This window comes from Thunnus thynnus, chromosome 8 (genome assembly GCF_963924715.1).
Source record: "Thunnus thynnus chromosome 8, fThuThy2.1, whole genome shotgun sequence".
In the NCBI taxonomy this organism is placed as follows: Eukaryota; Metazoa; Chordata; class Actinopteri; order Scombriformes; family Scombridae; genus Thunnus; species Thunnus thynnus.
The window spans coordinates 22,107,943-22,127,126 of record NC_089524.1 but is presented as its reverse complement, the minus strand read 5'-3'; the positions used below and the strand labels follow the sequence as shown (position 1 = coordinate 22,127,126).

The window sequence follows — 19,184 nt, the reverse complement described above, 5'->3', positions numbered from 1 at the left end:
AATAATTTATGATATGTCATGGATATTAAAGCCCAAGAGGTTATTAACACAGTGAAGTGTTATTGCACAATGGTGATACAACATGTGGATTTAAGAATGTAATAAAAGTCTTTTTGCAATTAAAATGAAATGTTGTGGTGGTTTTACCTTATGTTCTTTAAAAAAACCCTACAGATAAACCAATACTGTTGTTAACACATAAACCTGTTTTATTGTATTTATTCCCCCATAAAAAATACATTTAGAACATTTTTATTTGAGACAGATTTTTCTTTAAATACTTTAGAAATAAACAAGTTCAGAAATAAGTTTTTATTTGCCATTTAAAATGGCAATTTTCTCCCACAGGAAAGAAACTACAGGGACAGTTTTCCCACATGAACAACCTTTCTTCCCTAATACATGAAAAAAATATGTAATATTGTATTTTCTGAGTTAGTATGTCCAGATGAGTAGAGATAATCTGTTTTGCAACACAGAGATGCCATTTACACAATGGGTTACAATAAAATGTTAACATTACAGACCTATTTTTTACATTTTATATATTTGATATTTCACTGTATTTTATGATGTTATATGTATCAAAAGAGGGCTTATTTATCTTTGTGTTTTGCACTTGTAACTCCAGCCACTTTAGAGTCTGTGTATTTGTCATTACAGTCCACATAAATGCATAAGGATACTCTGTACTGGGAACATGCAGTGCATTATTGCCACCATATGGTGGATAGTAGCATGGCTGGGGTTGTTAATGAAATGAAACTTATTCAACTTACTAAAACAATGACTAATCAGACCAAAGGTTGCATTTTCTCCTTTCTGTTATGTCTCCTCTCTTGGCTACTTTTGAAATGTTAGTTTATCCCCATAAAAAAGAAAATTACCTCTCTAATCCATTTTGGAGCCATGCAAGTAGTTTCAGATTTATGTGAAGTTTTGAAGCCTCTGCTGCCACCACAGCATAAGGTGAAATGAATTTAGCATTTAAAAACCACAACAGCAATGTGTGTGTTTGTGGAAACAATGCCCCAGTTACTCAGTATAACTCACAGACCTTGTTGTCAACAGTTTTCATTGATACTATTTCTTAAGTACAAAGTAATGTCAGGGACAACCTGTTCTCAGTTAGATCTGTGGATAATTGAAAGTAATCAGGACATTGTTTGTGGGTAAAGACATTTTTCTGTTGAATTTTTCAAATGCTTTGAGCACTGCAAATAATGCGATCCATCCTCATTGTATCAGGCCTCATCAAATGAAAATGTCATCAAACCCTCATCAAATGAATCAAAACTATTTAGATGGTTAGATGATGTCAAGGTAGAGAGAAAACACGGTCCAGTTTGATTTCTTTAAGCCAAGGCTGGATTACCAACCAGGAAAGCTTGGCAACTGACCTGGGACCCCAAAAGCTCCAGGCTTACTGTGTATCAAGTGGTTTGTACTGGTTTAATTAAAAATTTGTTTGGAGATCTGCACCACTGAAGCACAATATAAACTGACATGATAAGGGACTTAAAACGGGTCCTGATTTATTACCTAATCTTGAGGCCCTGTCTTGAGGAGGGTTCCTGTGTCATTTCATGCAGTTTTGTGGCATTTTCTTAAATGTGTGTGTTTAGTCAAATTACTACACATTAAGTACAGGTAGGTAGTATTCCAGTATAGAAATATTTACCATAAATGCAAGATGGTGCTGCTCTAGTGGCCACCTGTTGCAGCAGCTCCTCTCAATACTGACATCCATAGACAATCATACATTTTACTACCGCAGCAATATCCACTTGACCAAATTGTTTATATTTGAGTTAGTTTATTTAGTTATTGTATATATTACTTTTACCTTTTTTATCTCAATGTTGACTGCTGTAACATCTATCTATCTATCTATCTATCTATCTATCTATCTATCTATCTATCTATCTGTCTGTCTGTCTGTCTGTCTGTCTGTCTGTCTGTCTGTCCGTCCGTCCTGGTCGTCGGCAGGTCGATCCAGTCACATTTTAAACCATCACAGACATATAATATCTCATCTCATTATTTTTGGCAGATCAGTGCCTTCCAGGTTTGTTCTTTATACATAACAAAGGCCTATGTATTGCATAAGACTGGGAAGGGGAACATCTGGCCTGTGAATGCAGCAGCAGACAGACAGGTGTGTACCCGTGTCATCCAGCAGGGGTCAGTGTGCACCAACTCAAGAATCACACAGCGTTTACGATGTAAACTCAGCAAACTGATTTCTTCTTAGTGGCCAGTGCTGATTTGGTGCTCAGTACAGCGTAGTAACGTACCCCGGGTTGTTTATGCTTGCGTTTTATAGTGTTTTTTTTTTTTTCTTTTTTTCATACTTCGCTCCGTTCACTGCTGTGACAGTGGGAAGAGTCACCCTCGACGTGGACGTGGTCAGTTGGCGTGTCCCGACTCGGAGTGACGGCTGTGCAGTCCTATGATTCCTCCTAAACGTTTTTTTACGCTGGCCCATTTTCTAACAAACTAACGTTATATCGCTAACTTAAGTTATATCGTGACCTAGTTACACCCTCATTGGAAGTTGACGACAGCCGGGGTCCAAGATGTCTGTAGCGGGCTTGAAGAAACAGTTTTATAAAGCCAGTCAGGTTTGCGAAACTTTTCTCCTTGCTAGCAACTGTCATGTATTTGTTAGCAGCTAGCCTCATTTAGCATCATTAGCTGGCGGTTTATAGCTAGTTAATGTTATTAAAGCTCTGTTGATGTGGCTGTTGCTGTCTGGTGTTAGCAGAAAGCTAACATTAGAAACCTTTTTTGTCGGTGTGCTAAAATGTCAATGTTATTTTTAGTTGGCACTCTGTGTACTTTTTTTCAGCTAGCGTTAAAGTTAACAAGCATCTTTTCGGACATGTTTTGCATTAGTGTAAACTTACTTTAGTTATCGTTAAGTAACATTATTGAGCTTCACCGCTATTTCACATTGTGTGCTTTCATGTTATCCTAACCAGCAGTGCACCAATTCAGATTCAGTAAAGACACATCCTGTGGCAAGTTAAACATTAGCTGTGTTTGCCTTCAGGGACTCTCCGGGTGAGTCAGGGCTCTAAAAGTGAAAAACATCACACGAAAAGTCTTGTAAAATACACTATTAACTAAAATTGAAACATGTGAGTTAACAGTTTGGGGGCATTTATAGAAATACCTTCCTTTTTTTCCATCGGTGAGGTAGTGTTACCTGAACATTAGATTTCAGTAACGCTGTCTCCTTTGAAGTGAAAGACCTAATTACCTATTTTCCAGCTGTGTTTTGTGTTAGTCTTTTGTTTATCGAGCTACATAAATAATTAAGGCATTTTAGGCTGAACAGCTGAACAATCATTGCGTTAGAACTGCCATTACTCGCCATGGAAATGTAAAAGTCATACACAATTTAGTGTCTGAACCTTCGTTGTGAATGTTTTTAATTTTGGTTTGCTCTCACAGTCATGGGCGGAGACGGTGCAAAAAGATTCTTGGGTCTGTTTTCTTCCTACCCCTGCTGATCTAAGCAGGAAAGACATTTGGTTTCTGCCCCAGCTTCCTGTCAGGAACACACTCAGATCCCTGATGATTTGGTTGTGAGGAGAAAAATAAACAAGATTTTAAGGCTGTCATGTTAGGACTGTTGGCACTGGCTGTAATGTAGAATAACAGTAAAGGTGGAGATAAAGGTGCAGGGAGATAAAGAGCATTAGTGACCTGAGGAATGATGCAGGGAAGGAAGTGTAAAGAGTGTGCTTTCCCTTTATTTGACTGCAATGCAGCTGCTTTTCTTGCCAAAACTGCAGGAGAGCCAATAACACTTGACATAGTTCAGATTTTCTTTTAGCTGGAGGCATGCAGGAAGTTGGCCTCTGAAATAATATATCTGTGCCATAGATGACACATGTCCTTGTTTTTTTCACTGTCTCGCCTTCCCTTTTAATGTTTTTCAAAGAATTTGTGTTACACTAAATCTTAAAACCTGAAATGTCAGACTCAAGGGCTTCTCAGTCACAAACAAGATCTCACACATACAAGTTGTAGGTGTCAGCATGGAGAATCGAAATGACAGTATCTGATACGCTAAAGAATAAGTTTATTGATGCACATATACAGTTCCGGTTCTCAAATGCTTCAGTTCACAGCTGAATGTAAATATTTATGCTAAGTATGGGGTTATACCCAACAAGATGTCCATTACATAATTTTAATTGATGACGCAAAGAACCGGCTGACAAAAATTATTTATCTAATCTTTTTAGTGGTTATATAAATAACATTGTACAAGTTGAGCTGTTGCAGTTGTTACCTAGATTTTAAAACTAGCACAAACAACAGTAAACAAATACCTGCACCAGATGTAGGGCTGCAACAGTAACCTGACGATTATTTTCTTGTTTAATCAACTCTATAAAACACCAGAGAGTGGCCATAAATGTCTATCACAATTTACTATTTGTTTGCTTTAATGTAAGACAAGTGAGGACAGCGAATTCTCACATTGAAGAACTTAAAACAATCAAGTCATGGCATTTTATTCTTGAAAATGGACTTAATCATTTATCAGAATAATTTGCAGTTTAATTTTCTGATCTGTTAATCGACTGATCGTTGCAGCTGTAGCCACATGTGTCCAGTCATCTTGTCCAATTGCCAGAAATAAACAAACAGTCACCTGACAGCTAATCAGTATTGAGAATTTATATTGGTCATAATATGATAAGTGAATTTTTGTTGGACTAGCTCACAGGTTTAGAAACGCTGCACTAAGCCTCTTCAAAACATGCATCACACTTACTTACTGGTCTAACAAAAGTAAAAGTAAAATATATTATAGTTTGGTGGAGACTTGATTCATTTGCAAGAACGATACTCAGTCTTCAATAAATCCTTGTGTTCAATATTATTACGCCAGTCAGTCATAATACGGGTGCTGATGGAACAATGGTAGCATTAGTGTAAGAAGCAGCAGGCAGTATGCTACAGGTGCAGCTAATTGAGGGAGCTATAGTTTGAATTTAAGATGAAGGGTAGTGAGAAAACAATTTAAAAGGACAGGACCCAAGAGGTGTCACTAAAGTGAAGTAATAAAGGATTGAAAGTATTGAACACTCACTAAGTTTCAGTGATGTGATGAGAATACTTGACAGTTTCTTATAGATCACCAGAAAGCCAGCGTAATCTCTATCATAGCTTCACTTTCTTTATCTGATCACAGTCCCACTAATTTGGCAGGGCTCTTTTTATATCTAGTTTTGAGCTTGCATGACTTTGACCTACTTTAATGTCTCATCTTAGGTATGACATGATTTCATTTTCTCTCACACAAGTATTAGATAAAATGCTGTTTCTTTTTTTCCCCTTTAATCCTGCTCTTAAGATGTTTTCTTATTACATATGATGACTTTAAAAATAGCCAACATATGTGCTACAGTTAAGAGACAAGTCTGTTGTGTGAGACAAATTAACAGAGTGAGAGTAATGTGGTTTCTCCCACCATTTAATGTTAACCAGCTGATTTCCATATGCTACGGTAGAACGCAATGCAAATATTTCTCTTGCAGCTCATTTTGTATCAAGGCCTCTGTATAATTACTCGACTTTCTCGGCCTTGCAATCTCTCAGTCATCTGAGACCAAGCAAGAGCTTGAACTAGGCTCTGTGATAATCCACTTGCTGTTAACTAATACCATAATAACATCATGTCATTATGATTAAAAAGATACCTGTTTTAGACTGATCCCATTGTGTAGCTGCATGTGCTATTTATACCAAAGCTTCCCAATGATAACTTTTTGTGGATGTGTTGGGCTTCATTCCTTTAGATCTTGTTTGCATATAAATAGTGATGTTACACTGATATAAGGACTTTATGTTTTTACTTGCAAAAGAAAAAAATGCAGTACAACAGTACTTGGTGGCTAACAGATTATTCCAGGGATTCACTTTCTACCTTCCAAAACCAAAAAAGACTAAAAGCTTAAGTCTTGTGGCTTATATATAATCTAAGAGTGGGTTAATCATAAATTACATTCATTACCCTTCCAAAAAGTATTGTAAGGAAGGAGTGCTAAAAACAGACAAGATTACAAAAATTTAGGACTGCAGACTGCAATCTTTTCTTACCTCTGAGGGAGGGAGTGAAATGCTGAGTAGGCTGAGGGTTGAGGCTGTGTCTTTACTTGTGACCTGAATCCCCCAAGGCCCCCTGTCATGTGCTTTCCACATACAGCAGAAATTCAGCATTAAAAGATCCCAGACTGTTACTCTCAGCTGCTGCTGTTGCTGCTGAGGTGCGAGCATATCCATAGTGTGTTTCATTCTCTGTTTGTTAGAATTATATGTGTAAACCTCAAAGAAATAGATGAAAAAACCCTTAATTACTCCACATTTTTGAAGCTTTGATGTCAAACTTTGACTACATATCAAGCTCTACTGTTCACTCACCCGTTAAATATTTCTTACAAGAAGAATTGTCCATCAGACCCAGAAAGTCTGAAGTTCCAGTAATCACAAAAGGTCATAAACAATAGTTTTGAGTCATTTAGGAAATGACTCAAACTGCTGTTGCTCTGTCTTAAATTTGAAAGGCAATCATGTCAGGCTTTTCCAAATTATACATGCCTATAAAGTCTAGTCCAGGTCTTAGTTGTCTAAAGACTAATTTAGTTAAAACAGTGAAGGAAATCAGTCACAGTTGAGGAGGCATGGGATGATATGAAAATTTCATGTCAAGATTATCGTGGCCAAAATATTTGCAATTCACGATATTATCCTGATAATCTTAATCTTAAAATGGCACTAAAACATACCGGAATCACTTTATCTTACATTTTGTGAAGAAACAAATGTCTTTATTGCATCACATATAGGACACATCTTTTTTTCCTCTTTAGTCAAAAACAATCAATCTTAAATAAGGTAATCAGAAATCCCCTGCATGAATAAATAATGGCAACATAATGTGAGTCTATTTTTCTTACATGATAATTCCTGTCATTTGGAATACTTTTGTACGTTTTTTTTTTTTTTTGTGGGGGATACAACAGGGAAGCCGAGCCTTCGGCCATGGTGACTGGTTTAGGATTTTTGAATGACTGGAAAGATGTAGGATCACCCTAGTGGCAATTCAAAATAAATCAGGATATCAATATAGGACTGTATGTTAGCGAGCTAGACAGCTTTTTCAAGTCACTCTTGAGGGTATTCACGATTATCCCGATTTACGATTATCCTGGTAATGGAAATTACTACGATCAACTGATTGTGAGTGTTTTTATTGTGATTCACGATAAAAATCATTATCATTTATCATCCCATCCCTACTTATGACGTGCACAGTGGTGTTTCGGGATAGTAATAATGTCACCTCAAAATGTTGAGGAACATCTACTGTAGTGTTAGGGTATAAAATTTAGATCTTACAAATGTAGTTCTGAACAATTATTTCCCTTTCTCAGGGCCTTTCTTGTGGTGTTTCATTAACCATCCAAACAGTTTGAATCACCCTCTCTGTTAATACTGTTGAGTGAAATAATTAAAGATTAACATCAGGATAGTTGAAATTTTTCTCAAAGCTTAATGGTAGTAAATGCACAAAAACAAGACACTTCCTGGCCTGACAAAAGGTTTATTATTACAGAAGTGTCAAGAAATGTGTAAGGTAAAAGTTATTGGTCTAATTATTACTAAAATGAAATCTACACTGGATTCATGGCACAAACATAAGAAAAAAAAAACCCAAACTAGTCATAGTTATTCTTGCAGAATGAGTCTACATGTTACTCTGCAACCAAGGACTGTTGTTGCATCATGTCGTCTTCATTATCTTACTGGTGGTGATTGGAGTTGTTTTTCTGCCCCTTCCACTTGGAGAAACTCAGATATGGAACCATGTAGCTCATGGGCACAGCAGGTCAAGACTTTAATTATCTTAAAGTTACAGCTGTTCAGACTCAATAACCGTTTAGTTTCATTTCAGTTCTCTGTGACTAACAGTATATCTTAAAAACAGCTTAGAGAACTGCTTGAAGTTGAATAAATTGGGCAGTAAGCATGTATAAAAATGCTTGTACTGTACACACACAGATACTTGGCTGTTTTCAATTTTATGACTTTAGTCTGTGGCCTAGAAACATGGTGAGGGATCTCACATGGTAATACAGATGCTTTCAATCAACATGTTTTAGTCTACTTAAGTTGTAGCACATTGTCTTTATTCAGATAGAAGTAATGGAATTAACTGATCCAACATTTTTCATCCTGCTAAGTGCAAACAAAAAGGATTGTGTAACATAGTTCATGTTGTTGCTCAGTGTGTTATTTGTTATTCTTCCTACTTTAAAATTTCAGATATTCACTCTTTAACAAAGTCAAAAAAAATGCAGGAAACCTCACCTGTGGAGTTAGGTTAAATGTCAACACATCACAGAGCGTTCAGTATGAGCTTGAGGGTGAATTTATTCAGCACATACAGTATATTTTGCTAAACGAAAGAAAGCAGGTGTGTGAATGTGTAAATTAGAGATGAGCTTAGTCTTGTTTAACGCTCAAATCAAAACCTTATGAGCAGCATTACATTAATTTGCACTCTGTCTCTCTTCCTTTTCCTCTCTCTCTCTTTCTCTCTCTCTCTCTCTCTCTAGATGGTAAGTGAGAAAGTTGGAGGTGCAGAAGGAACGAAACTAGATGATGACTTCAGAGACTTGGAACGGGTAAGAGGGATCTTTCTGTGGTTGTAAAAGAAAAACATCTTTGGCCAGAGCTGTGGGCCTGGTTGGTTTTACACAGTACACAAACTTGACTGCTGTGTTGACATCACAACCTCATAGCCAATCACTGCCAGTATTCATTTTGGCTTTTGTTCTTTAATGACAGTATGTTGAAATACAATATAAAGTGAAATATGAGTGCTTACAAAAAGCACTTTTTTTTTCAGGCTGTGTCAGACCAGCATGTCACAAAAAAATACATAATAACCAAACTTGATGGGAATAAAAAATAACATACTGATCTATATTCTTTAAATACTTTTTCTATGTATGAACTTAAGAGCAAGCAATGATTAACTGACTGTTAAACACAACACTTCCTTTGCCTGTTACTTTTTTATTTCATTTATGTGATTATACTAGCTCTGTTGAACAATTTTGATGTGTGTACTCGCTGTTTTCTTGTAGAAAGTAGATGTGACCAGTAAAGCCGTTGCAGATGTGATCACCAAAACATCAGAGTACCTTCAGCCAAACCCAGGTGAGAAGAAAACCTGATTACCTGCGTTTATCTAAATTATTTGAACTCTTTGATTGAAATTCGTTTCACTTCCTTCTCCCTTACCTCCACAGCATCGAGGGCCAAACTGTCCATGTTGAACACCATGTCCAAGATCCGCGGTCAGGTGAAGAACCCAGGCTACCCTCAGGCAGAGGGGCTTCTAGGAGAGTGTATGACCAAGTATGGACGGGATCTCGGAGAAGACACTAACTTTGGTAAGATATGTGTGTTTGGATGCGTATTGTAGTTAAAGATTATAATTTCCTGGAAGAGGAACGTTTGGCTTTGTTGTTATGAGTTTTTGGGTGATCATGGTTGGTATGTGTGATGTACTGCTTTCTGACTAATTTAGGTATTGTACTTCTGTCTGTTTGTGTATGTGTTTGGTTTTGTGAGATACCATCTGTCTCTGTATGTGTGGTCCAGTGTTGATAAAGTACGATGGTACTTATATACTATAAATCTACTCGTTTCATTGAGCTGTTAATCTCTGTCTGTGTGGTTCAGGCGGAGCACTAGTAGATGTAGGAGAGGCCATGAAGAGAATGGCAGAAGTCAAAGACTCTCTAGACATCGATGTCAAACAGAACTTCATTGATCCATTGCAAGGGCTCTGTGACAAGGACCTCAGAGAGATACAGGTATCTGGCACACTAACAGTCAGTTCATTCATCTCTTTCATTACATAATATGAGGAGATACAAGTCACACATACCAAATTAAATCTTGTTTTTTTCGTTATTTCTTCAAATTGTCGGATTTCTGAAGATATAAGAGTGTGATCACATATTCATGACTCTGAGCAGGTGTAAAATATATATAAAAGAAGTCTACAACAGACTCTTGTCATAACTTAAAAACACACTAAGCTAAAGCTCTAACAATCTCAGCACCACCTAAAGAAGCTGGAAGGTCGTCGCCTGGACTACGACTACAAGAAAAAACGTCAGGGCAAGATCCCAGATGAGGAAGTTCGACAGGCCCTGGAGAAGTTTCATGAGTCAAAGGAAGTGGCCGAGACCAGCATGTACAACCTTCTGGAGACTGATGTGAGTGCTTATTTATCACTGTTTGGTGTGTGGTGTTAATGTCCTCTATGGAAGGGCAATATGGCAAAAATATCATATCATGATTTGTTTCAGGCAGTATCACAATCCACGATCTTATCACGATTCTTTTTCATGTTGGTTTTTAAGACTGTTCCGAAAGTTACTGAACAGTACTCAAGATTTAAGATTCAAAAAACAATATTGTCTATCACATAATGATAGAAATTTGTCTTTGGTTAGGGGCTCACAAACAACATAAAAACATACACCCATGAAAGACATAAAGACATAAAATTACATTAAAACACAATTCCATAAATGAATAACAGCAGGTGTGCAAAGCTGCATTAAAAAGTAGTGACAGTCTATTTGGCCTTGTTTAAAATGGACATTGCAGTGGGAAACCAAACTAACAGTTCAATCAAGCTAATGCCACAGCTGAAAAGTAAACAGTTGATGTTGTATAGAAGTGTTAGTGTTGTTTCGGATAACTAGCAGGATGTGCATCATTTATATTAAAAAAAAAAAAAGACACCGACACAGTACACTTGAGCTGACATAACAGCATAACAGAAGTTAGTGCTACCAGTTAGCAGGCAAGCTAACTGGTGGCATTTACCTGCAGCCCAGCTGTCAGTTTAACATGATGGGCAGCAGGTTAGCCTCCTAGCAGGACATTAAAACTGCTGTAGATTTCACCAGCAGATTGGAGATGTGGTACAAGGTGCTTGCCATGTCAGTGCTGCAACCCGTTAGCCTCCTACTAGCAGACTGCACTCCATCACGGAGCTGAACTGATACAATGTGCACTGTAGGATGATACTAACGATCTCTCTGTAAAGGCAAATCATGGAGACCTGTGTCCTCTAGAGCAGGGGTTCTCAACCTTTTGTAACTTAAGGCCCACTTCTGATTGTTAAAATATTTCCAAGGACCACCTTCCCAAATAAATGGGGGAAAAAACATGACAAAAAACTGGGCTGCAAATATGTGTTATGCCACTTTCAGCTATAATGACCAAAATAAATATTCTGCTTACCCTCAATGAGACACTTGGCTTGCTTCTGGGAAATAATGAGATCAAGTCTTGGTGGGATTGGTGAGAGGCTGACATGCAGAGTAGCAGTCAAAGTTGCTTTCAGTTTGCTCTTTGCCTTTGATTTTGTGATGGTCACAATTGAAACCTCTGACTCACATAAATAGGTGGTGGTGAAAAGCAACAGAAATGTGTTTGCCCGTTTTGACAGAGAGAGATATTGACTGGCAGCCAGTATCCAGAATGAAGCAAGGTCAACTTGTGTGAGCTGAAGCTTCAGGCTGCTGATAGTTCCATCAGTTCATTTTCCAACACAGTGGATAGAGACATGTCTTCTGAAGCAGAATCCACAGAGAAAGCTAGCTAGATAACAGTGGCAAAACACGTTTGTCTCTACTTAATGATGTGTCGTGATTGGTGCGATTGGATATTGAAATGTAACTGGTCATTGAAATTATGCATTTTAATTTGACGTTTTTTATTTATGTGAATTCTTGAATACATTTAGATATAAAAATAACTAGCTTTGTAAATTACCAAAAAAAAAAATTAACCATTTGCCAGTACCACTGCCTCCGCGGCCCAATAGATGACATTCTGAGGCCCGGTGGTTGAGAATGGCTGCACTAAAGTGTAATTTGAAGTCTGATCCTTCCACTGTATAGTCCAACTTTAAAACAAAGATTTCAAAAAATCAGGGGTTCTTCTACAGATGACGGCTAGTCATACTCAACATGGCATTACAGAATTTGTGACATAAAACTGCTTTCAGCACAGTGGAAAAGAACAATTATATACAGACTAAAAATACAGATTCTGAGGTCCTTATAGCAATATAAACATCAAATCAAAAAAATCCATCCCTAATATGTAGATATCAATGAGGAACATTTCAAAGGATAACTACAGTATCTTTTCAGTCTAGGGCTTCTTGTGATGTACTGTATATTGACTCAGCTGTATCATGTGAAACATTTTATTACGCTGCAGAGCTTGACTAAGTATCACTGTAGCATGGGAGGGGGCTGCTGCCCAATACACACCCACAGGGCAAATATACACTCCATTTGCTACACCTATAAAGATATAATGAAACACGCCCATTCAGCTCAATAACACGCACAGTGCAGATAAACACGTCTTTCAATAGCTGCAATTGAACAGTTATATCATTTAATCACTATTTGGGTTGAGGAGTTAAAGCATTTGTTTGCCCTGTAGATAACTGTAGGTGTGCACACCTGTAGGTGAGGAGGCATAGGAGCATATATCTGAGTGCATTCAGATCTAAACTGATAAGTGTGTTTTATTATACTATAGCACTGCAATTGAGAGGTTAGTTTTAATAATGAGGACTGGTTGTCTGCGTGAATATGACCAGTCCTACCAGCAGGAGCTCCTTCTGTTCTGTAATGCCTCTGTTTGCCTCTTTTCCGTCATTCCCTACTACTATTTGAAGAATATATGTCAGGAAATTTCAGCGCAATTCAAAAAAGATCATTTTTGTGGACCACAAGTTAAGATTATTTTGTCAAACAGTTATATAAAATATGTATTATAATTCATATCTGCAAATCTCCAAGGTGCAATATATGCCCATATATGGTTACTGGGGCTTTTATGAACCGTTTTAGTTATTATCCAGAATACGAAACTGTTCCACTGAATCCATTGAAATTCCTGAAATGAAGAACTGAAACTGATTATTGTGTGTGTGTGTGTGTGTGTGTGTGTGTGTGTGTGTGTGTGTGTGTGTGTGTGTGTGTGTGTGTGTGTGTGTGTGTGTGTGTGTGTGTGTGTGTGTGTAGATAGAGCAGGTGAGCCAGCTCTCATCCCTGGTGGAGTCTCAATTGCAGTACCACAGACAGGCCGTGCAGGTGCTGGAGGAGCTTTCTGACAAACTTCGAGACAGGTGCAGTAATGAAACCTGACACAGCTGTGCAGCTTTCTGCTTGTTGCTGCTCGAGTGTGGTTGTAATCCAGTCACGCCAACTTCGAACATCATTTTGTATTTGGCATAGAGGTTTGTAAACGTAAAACTCAACTCAGTTTATCTTCTTTTTTTTTTTTTTAACAGGATGAATGAGGCCCAATCTCGACCAAGACGTGAATACACACCGAAACCCAAACCTATCTTTGACTTCGGAGACAACAACCATTCAAATGGTGGTTACTCAACCTCAATGGCCCCTCCACCTTCACGTAACTCAGGTAAGATACAGTAGTCTGCAATGGAGATGGGTCATAAAAAACTAAATATCCATTGGTGTTGATTTAACATCAACATTTTGCCATTTTGTATGAGGAGACTGGCTGTATGGTTGGCCAAAGAGAACGTATGGTGTCTGAGAACAAAAAAACCTTTCTCTGCATTATTTTGTATTCATCCTTACAATTGCGTCACTCTCAAAGCCACACAAAAGGGCATCATAAAATATGTGGAAAAGAGCCACCATACCAGAGGTCCAACAACAACAAAGCGTCCAGCTGTTTCCACACACACAGAAGATGGACTGAGCCATATTGGCTTGCTGAAGAGCTGCAACCAATAAGTAGCACTGAGCAGAAATATGTTAAACACATTCAGTGTTTTTTCTCTAGTCTTGTAAATAGAGGTGTGCACTGAACTTTTGAAATGTACCCAGTCATTGACCATGAGAAAATGGACGTGTGTTTCTGTGTGAGGGGGAGGGGTGTGTGTGTGTTTCTGTGTGTGTCATGTCATCTGGCTGGCCTTCCTCCAACTGACCTTGTTCCCCTTTCCTGTTGTGACATCATCAGAGCCATCGTTTCACTTGGCCAGATTGTCCTTTCGGAAGCCCAGATTGTGTGAGTCACAGGTTGTGTGGGCCATTTTTTTTTTTTTTTTTTTTTGTGGTCTTGAAATGGTCCAGTGTGCTTGCACAGCTTCTGGTGTGAAATGTAGGAAGTAGGATGTAAGTTGCCTCTCACTGGTGGTTTACTGTGCATGTCTAGTGCCATAGCATGTACATTGTGTGCTTGTGTATCAAATACACATCCTGTCCTTTTAGATACTGCTATCTAACTTGCTGAAAGTTCAGCTCTGCAAATGCTGGCTTAGTCCACATTTGATTTAAACATGTGGCCACAAAACAACAATCAAGATACTGATACTCTTACTGTGAGAACTACTGTTTTTTTATTCAACGGTTTGAAATTCAACAGGATATTGCCACACAGGATATTTATACTGTACATTTTTAAAGATATTTCAGTCAGGTTTTAGAGCTCTGCACAGAAGCTACACTACTGAAAGTTACTGACTTCTTCCCTGTAGCTGACTTTCTGGCTGCTGTAATGAAAGTTTAGATCTTAGCACAGCCTGTTTTAGTTTATATACAAAACCATGAGGGGACTAATGTTTCAGTCCTTACAACTACATTAATGTCCTTGTCGTAAGCCTTTGAATACAGGTGGCAGGTTGAACACTGAATGACACATAGAGCATCTGAAAATTAGGTGTAATGTTTGGTTTCAGCATCCTGTAACGCTGTTTTATTTACTAACTTGTATTGTGTGAGATTTTGGCTTTTTCTTGTTAGAACACATTTTGTTGATATTAATAAAGTTAGTTAAGTTATTAGTGGCATTTGTTTACATACTAATGTAGCCTGTAGTAGTAATTGTCTCTTTTTTTTTTGTAGAAAACCAAATTTGGTTTGTTGAGTTTCTGAATCTAACAATTATGAAACACATTCAGTATTCATCACATTTCTTTTGTTACACATTGATTACAGTATGTCTGTATTTCAATTTTTGTCCCTACCCATGAAGAGCAAAGTATATGGATCATCATCCATAATCTGACTTCATGTGTAAATTATTTTGAAGCCAGGGGACAATATGGAGTACATCTCTTAACTTGAGAGCATATATCACATGTTCATATTAATGAGAAACTAACTTTTTTTTTTTTTAATTGCTGTGAAATTTACTTACACCAGCAGTGTGTTGTGTGATGTTGACTATTTCAACATCACACATATTCATCAACTGTATTTCCTTATGAATTCATTTTTACTGGTTATCGTAGGAAGTAGACAAAATCAACATTTCATTAAGAATGTTATTATTTTTGAAGTGGCCAAACAGAAAAGTGGGTCACATTAAGTTACATGCTAATCGCTTTATTTATCAACTTGTCATATCAGAGAGATGATTTCCAGTCCTTTTTAACTTGTTTAACTCACTTTGGAGAAATATTTGTAATTGTAATTAAATTGCTTCAGATTCTGTCCTTTTTCACAAAGTTTTAACATTAATTCTGCTGCTGTAGTTTGATACAGTAGGGAGTAAAAACACAGAGAATGAGCCACCAAAGCTTTCCCCATCTCTAGCCTGCCCAGCAGTTCGTGGAGTAAACCTTGATACAATGAGAAAATTGTTTGGAGACAAAAAAGCCTAGTTTGTCTGTGCATGGAGCCTTACTCTCCTCTGCTGATCTATGTGAGGTCACACAGAGAGGGAAAGATGGAGGAAATGATATAGAACAGTCTAACAGAAACCTGGTGTCCAAGGATGTTTTGGTTTTTGGTCAAAGATTCACTTTGTCAGCACTAATGAGTTTGTTACGCATTGCTGTGTTACTCATGATCTGACTCTACCAGATACTAGTGTTGTACTAACATAAACGCATTACTAAATTACGAACTGATTTTCCTCCTTTTCTCCATATTTGTGTTTTCTTAGCCCCGGAGCAGCCGAGCTGTAAGGCGCTGTACGACTTCGAGCCAGAAAACGAGGGCGAGCTAGGCTTCCGCGAGGGCGACATCATCACCCTGACCAATCAGATCGACGAGAACTGGTATGAGGGAATGCTGAACAGCCAGTCGGGATTCTTCCCTCAAAACTACGTCGAGGTCCTTGTTCCGTTGCCACACTAATATTAAGAGAGCGAGAGAGCTGAGAGGAGACTGATGGGAGAGGAGGAGGAGGAGGAGGAGGATGAGGAGGAGAGCGGGAGTAGAATTAGTACAGAGGGAGGAAAGTGAAGCCAAGGGATGGTTCGCAGAATATTCAACTCTTAACGTCGTCATCACAGACGAGCACTTGTGTCATCAGGAGTTGTGGAGAGGATGGTCACATTTCAAAGTCCAGACCAGAGTATCAACCTGTGTCACCCAAAGGTAAAAGGACTAAGATGGACACAAAACATCATTACCCGTAATCTGACAGTGAAAAACATTTCTTGAGGACTAACTGATAAAACATGTATGAGGTTTCTTTTTCCTTTTTTTTTTTACCACAAATTACTGATATAAAACAGAGAATTTATATTAAATCTGGTTGTTTGATGACTGAAGAGACACATTCATATCATCCTCCTGCATGACTGCAGTCTGTTTAAAACTCAGGTTGGTCACCAACTTAACAGACCATTTTCAGACTGGAGAGGCCAAGTTACTGTTATTTGTAACTTGACTGTTAATATTTTCATTTCAAATCTTTTTTTTTGCCCCACAATGACTGGAGCTCATCTCTTGATGCCACCTGCTGGCCAGACTGAGAATGACTTTTTCCTGACTAAAAATGGAACTACACATGACTAAAATGTGGTTTTATCTAGTTTAACCTACAGTAATAAATAAATAAATAATACTGTATCACATTTTTAATGAGAAAGACAGGCCTAAATTAGCCTCAGATTTGTGATTTATATCATTTGCAGGTATTGGCCTATTTGTAAATGCTCTTTTTTTTAAGCTGTCCAGTGATGATGGCGTCAGTGAGGGTCCCGTTTATTTCAGTATTTGATTTGTGTTCGTCTCAACTTACTACAGTAGTTTTTAAAGAGTAGAACTGCTTACTGAATATGTGAGAAAATGTTGTAATTGCACCTTGGTACTCAAATGAGATTGATATGTGTGTGTGTGTGTGTGTGTATGTGTGTGTGACAGACTTAATCCACCATTACACACAGACCCAAAGTTGAATGCAGACGTTGCACCTTTTTGTCACTTAAAGCAGGCACGTGTTTGTTGTCTAAAAAAAATGCAGAATGATTTGTCAGTGATGTGGTTGTCTGCTAGTCTGTTCAAATAGAGGAGACAGAGCCAAAAAGTCTTTGTAAAATGCAATAGAAACATTTCTCTCAATGCGCCTATTTTTTTAAACTAAATACTCTATAACAGCCATATATTCATTTAGTTATGGGCCTGTTTGTCTGAGCATGTTAAGCCTTTTCTTTTACCTGCTTCAGTCGTTTGACCTGTTGTAGACACCCGTTAACTCCATGCAGTGCCTGAATAGACGACGCTGCTGGCAGCGATTCCGTCTTTCACATTCATCACTATTTGTCCCTCTGTTATTGCCTTCCCTCGTGTCTTTGAAAATGTGAAACTCATCTTTGCTCTGCAGTTATCTGAAACTAAGTCTGACCCTGTGATTCTGATCATTCACGAAGGATCTGATTTGATTTATTTGTCGGCACGTTGGGCTGATGTAGACAGGTTGTCTAGACAAGGCTGGCTTCTTGTTCTGGATTTAGCCACACCTGCAGATGGAGTCTAATCCAGCGTACCCTGTATGAGGGAAAGACCTGGACTGAAAGGGAAACCATCAAGGGAAAAATATGTGTAAGCTGTTGTCCATTTTGATTAATTTGGGTTATGTTTTTTTTTTTTTTTTTTACCAAACATGAATCTTTACCAAACATTTATTGTCAGTCCAGTTGATTTTGAATTGTCTGGGGGGGAGGGGTTAATTGTGAATGACAAATCTGTACTCTGTCACCGTTTGCAGTCTCTCTGCTCCATACGTCTGACCTTTGCCCTCCTTTTATCTGTGTTTGTCCATCACTCCACGCTGCCAAACACTTCCCCCACTCCCGAGTTTTGGGCCTCGTCTAATATGTTTACATCTGTGATCTTTTTACATTTCACTGCTCATATAAAGTTCAGGGTAAAGTTGAAGGACTGTAGGAGGTGCTGTCTGGATCACACTGTTGTCAAAAAAAAAAAAAAAGTCCTTGCTAGCTTTGTTTTAGTGCCTTTGGAAAAGAAAGAAAGGGGGGAACGCACCGTACAGTAACTAATACAGAAACCAAAACCTAACCTAGCTACTTAACAAATGGTCAAGAATTTCGTTTTTCTATTTTTTGGTTTGATCTCTAGCCGTTGGCACTTTCCTGTGTAAAGATGGAATGCATGTGTGCATATTTCTGCACGTTTATGACACTACAGGCAGTTTCCTGGATATGTGTTGTTTAGACTGTTTGGTTTGTCAGCAGACCATCAGCGGAAACTGTTTTTTTTTTTTTTTTTAATGTAGATTTTAATCCATGTCTGAAAAAAAATGTCCCACTGATTTCTTTTTTTAAAGGGCTATGTATTTGTTTAATCAGTCTTAAATGCTCCTTTGAACAGCATCATTCTGGCTCTCTATAGTATTTTTTTATATACAAGACCTTAAAACATTTTAAATTAATCCTTGCATGTAGTCCTATATTCTGCCTTGTAAATGTATGTGATAGGTTTAAGTTGTCTTTTTACTTTTGGTATCAGTACCGAATTTAACCGCAATATTTTGTCCTTTATTATCAAAGTATTTGTACTTGCTTCTTTCTCGTCCCCCATCTCCCCCTTCTTACAATAAACAAAGAGGAACAATATTTTTTTGTTGTATTTGCATTTTCTGACATTAAAAATGTACTTCATATGGTTGAACTGAGCACAAATTTTAATTTTCCTCCGGCTTCATGCACAAAACACACAAAAACTGTTAAGTGGAGTATAATGTCTATATTTTTTAGAAGGAAATCAACAAGGTAGAGACAGTTTTGTTTAAATAGTTCCAGTGTGTATATTTTA

At 37.8% G+C, this 19,184-nt stretch overlaps 1 protein-coding gene across 2 annotated transcripts; it reads left to right on the top strand.

The window, feature by feature from the left end:
- The first annotated feature begins 2,221 nt into the window (after positions 1 to 2,221).
- Positions 2,222 to 18,985, top strand: sh3gl1b (SH3-domain GRB2-like 1b). Of its 2 annotated transcripts, XM_067597198.1 has the most exons (10): positions 2,222 to 2,624; positions 8,643 to 8,711; positions 9,177 to 9,249; positions 9,342 to 9,485; positions 9,778 to 9,911; positions 10,161 to 10,319; positions 13,164 to 13,267; positions 13,433 to 13,566; positions 14,137 to 14,184; positions 16,066 to 18,985. In XM_067597198.1, exons 1-10 carry the CDS (start codon positions 2,580 to 2,582, stop codon positions 16,257 to 16,259), a joined length of 1,104 nt encoding a protein of 367 aa, XP_067453299.1. In that variant the 5' UTR covers positions 2,222 to 2,579; the 3' UTR covers positions 16,260 to 18,985. The 2 variants fall into 2 exon arrangements, with proteins under 2 accessions (XP_067453299.1, XP_067453300.1); XM_067597199.1 differs by lacking the exon at positions 14,137 to 14,184 and having other exon boundaries at positions 2,228 to 2,624.
- The last annotated feature ends 199 nt before the right edge of the window (positions 18,986 to 19,184 follow it).

Bases quoted from the DNA above. Each gene is read 5' to 3' on its own strand.
- sh3gl1b (XM_067597198.1), top strand. From the start codon at position 2,580: ATGTCTGTAGCGGGCTTGAAGAAACAGTTTTATAAAGCCAGTCAG. The intron at 2,625-8,642 runs GTTTGCGAAACT...CTCTCTCTCTAG, and splicing joins AGTTTTATAAAGCCAGTCAG to ATGGTAAGTGAGAAAGTTGG. The intron at 14,185-16,065 runs GTGAGTCACAGG...GTGTTTTCTTAG, and splicing joins CTTTCGGAAGCCCAGATTGT to CCCCGGAGCAGCCGAGCTGT.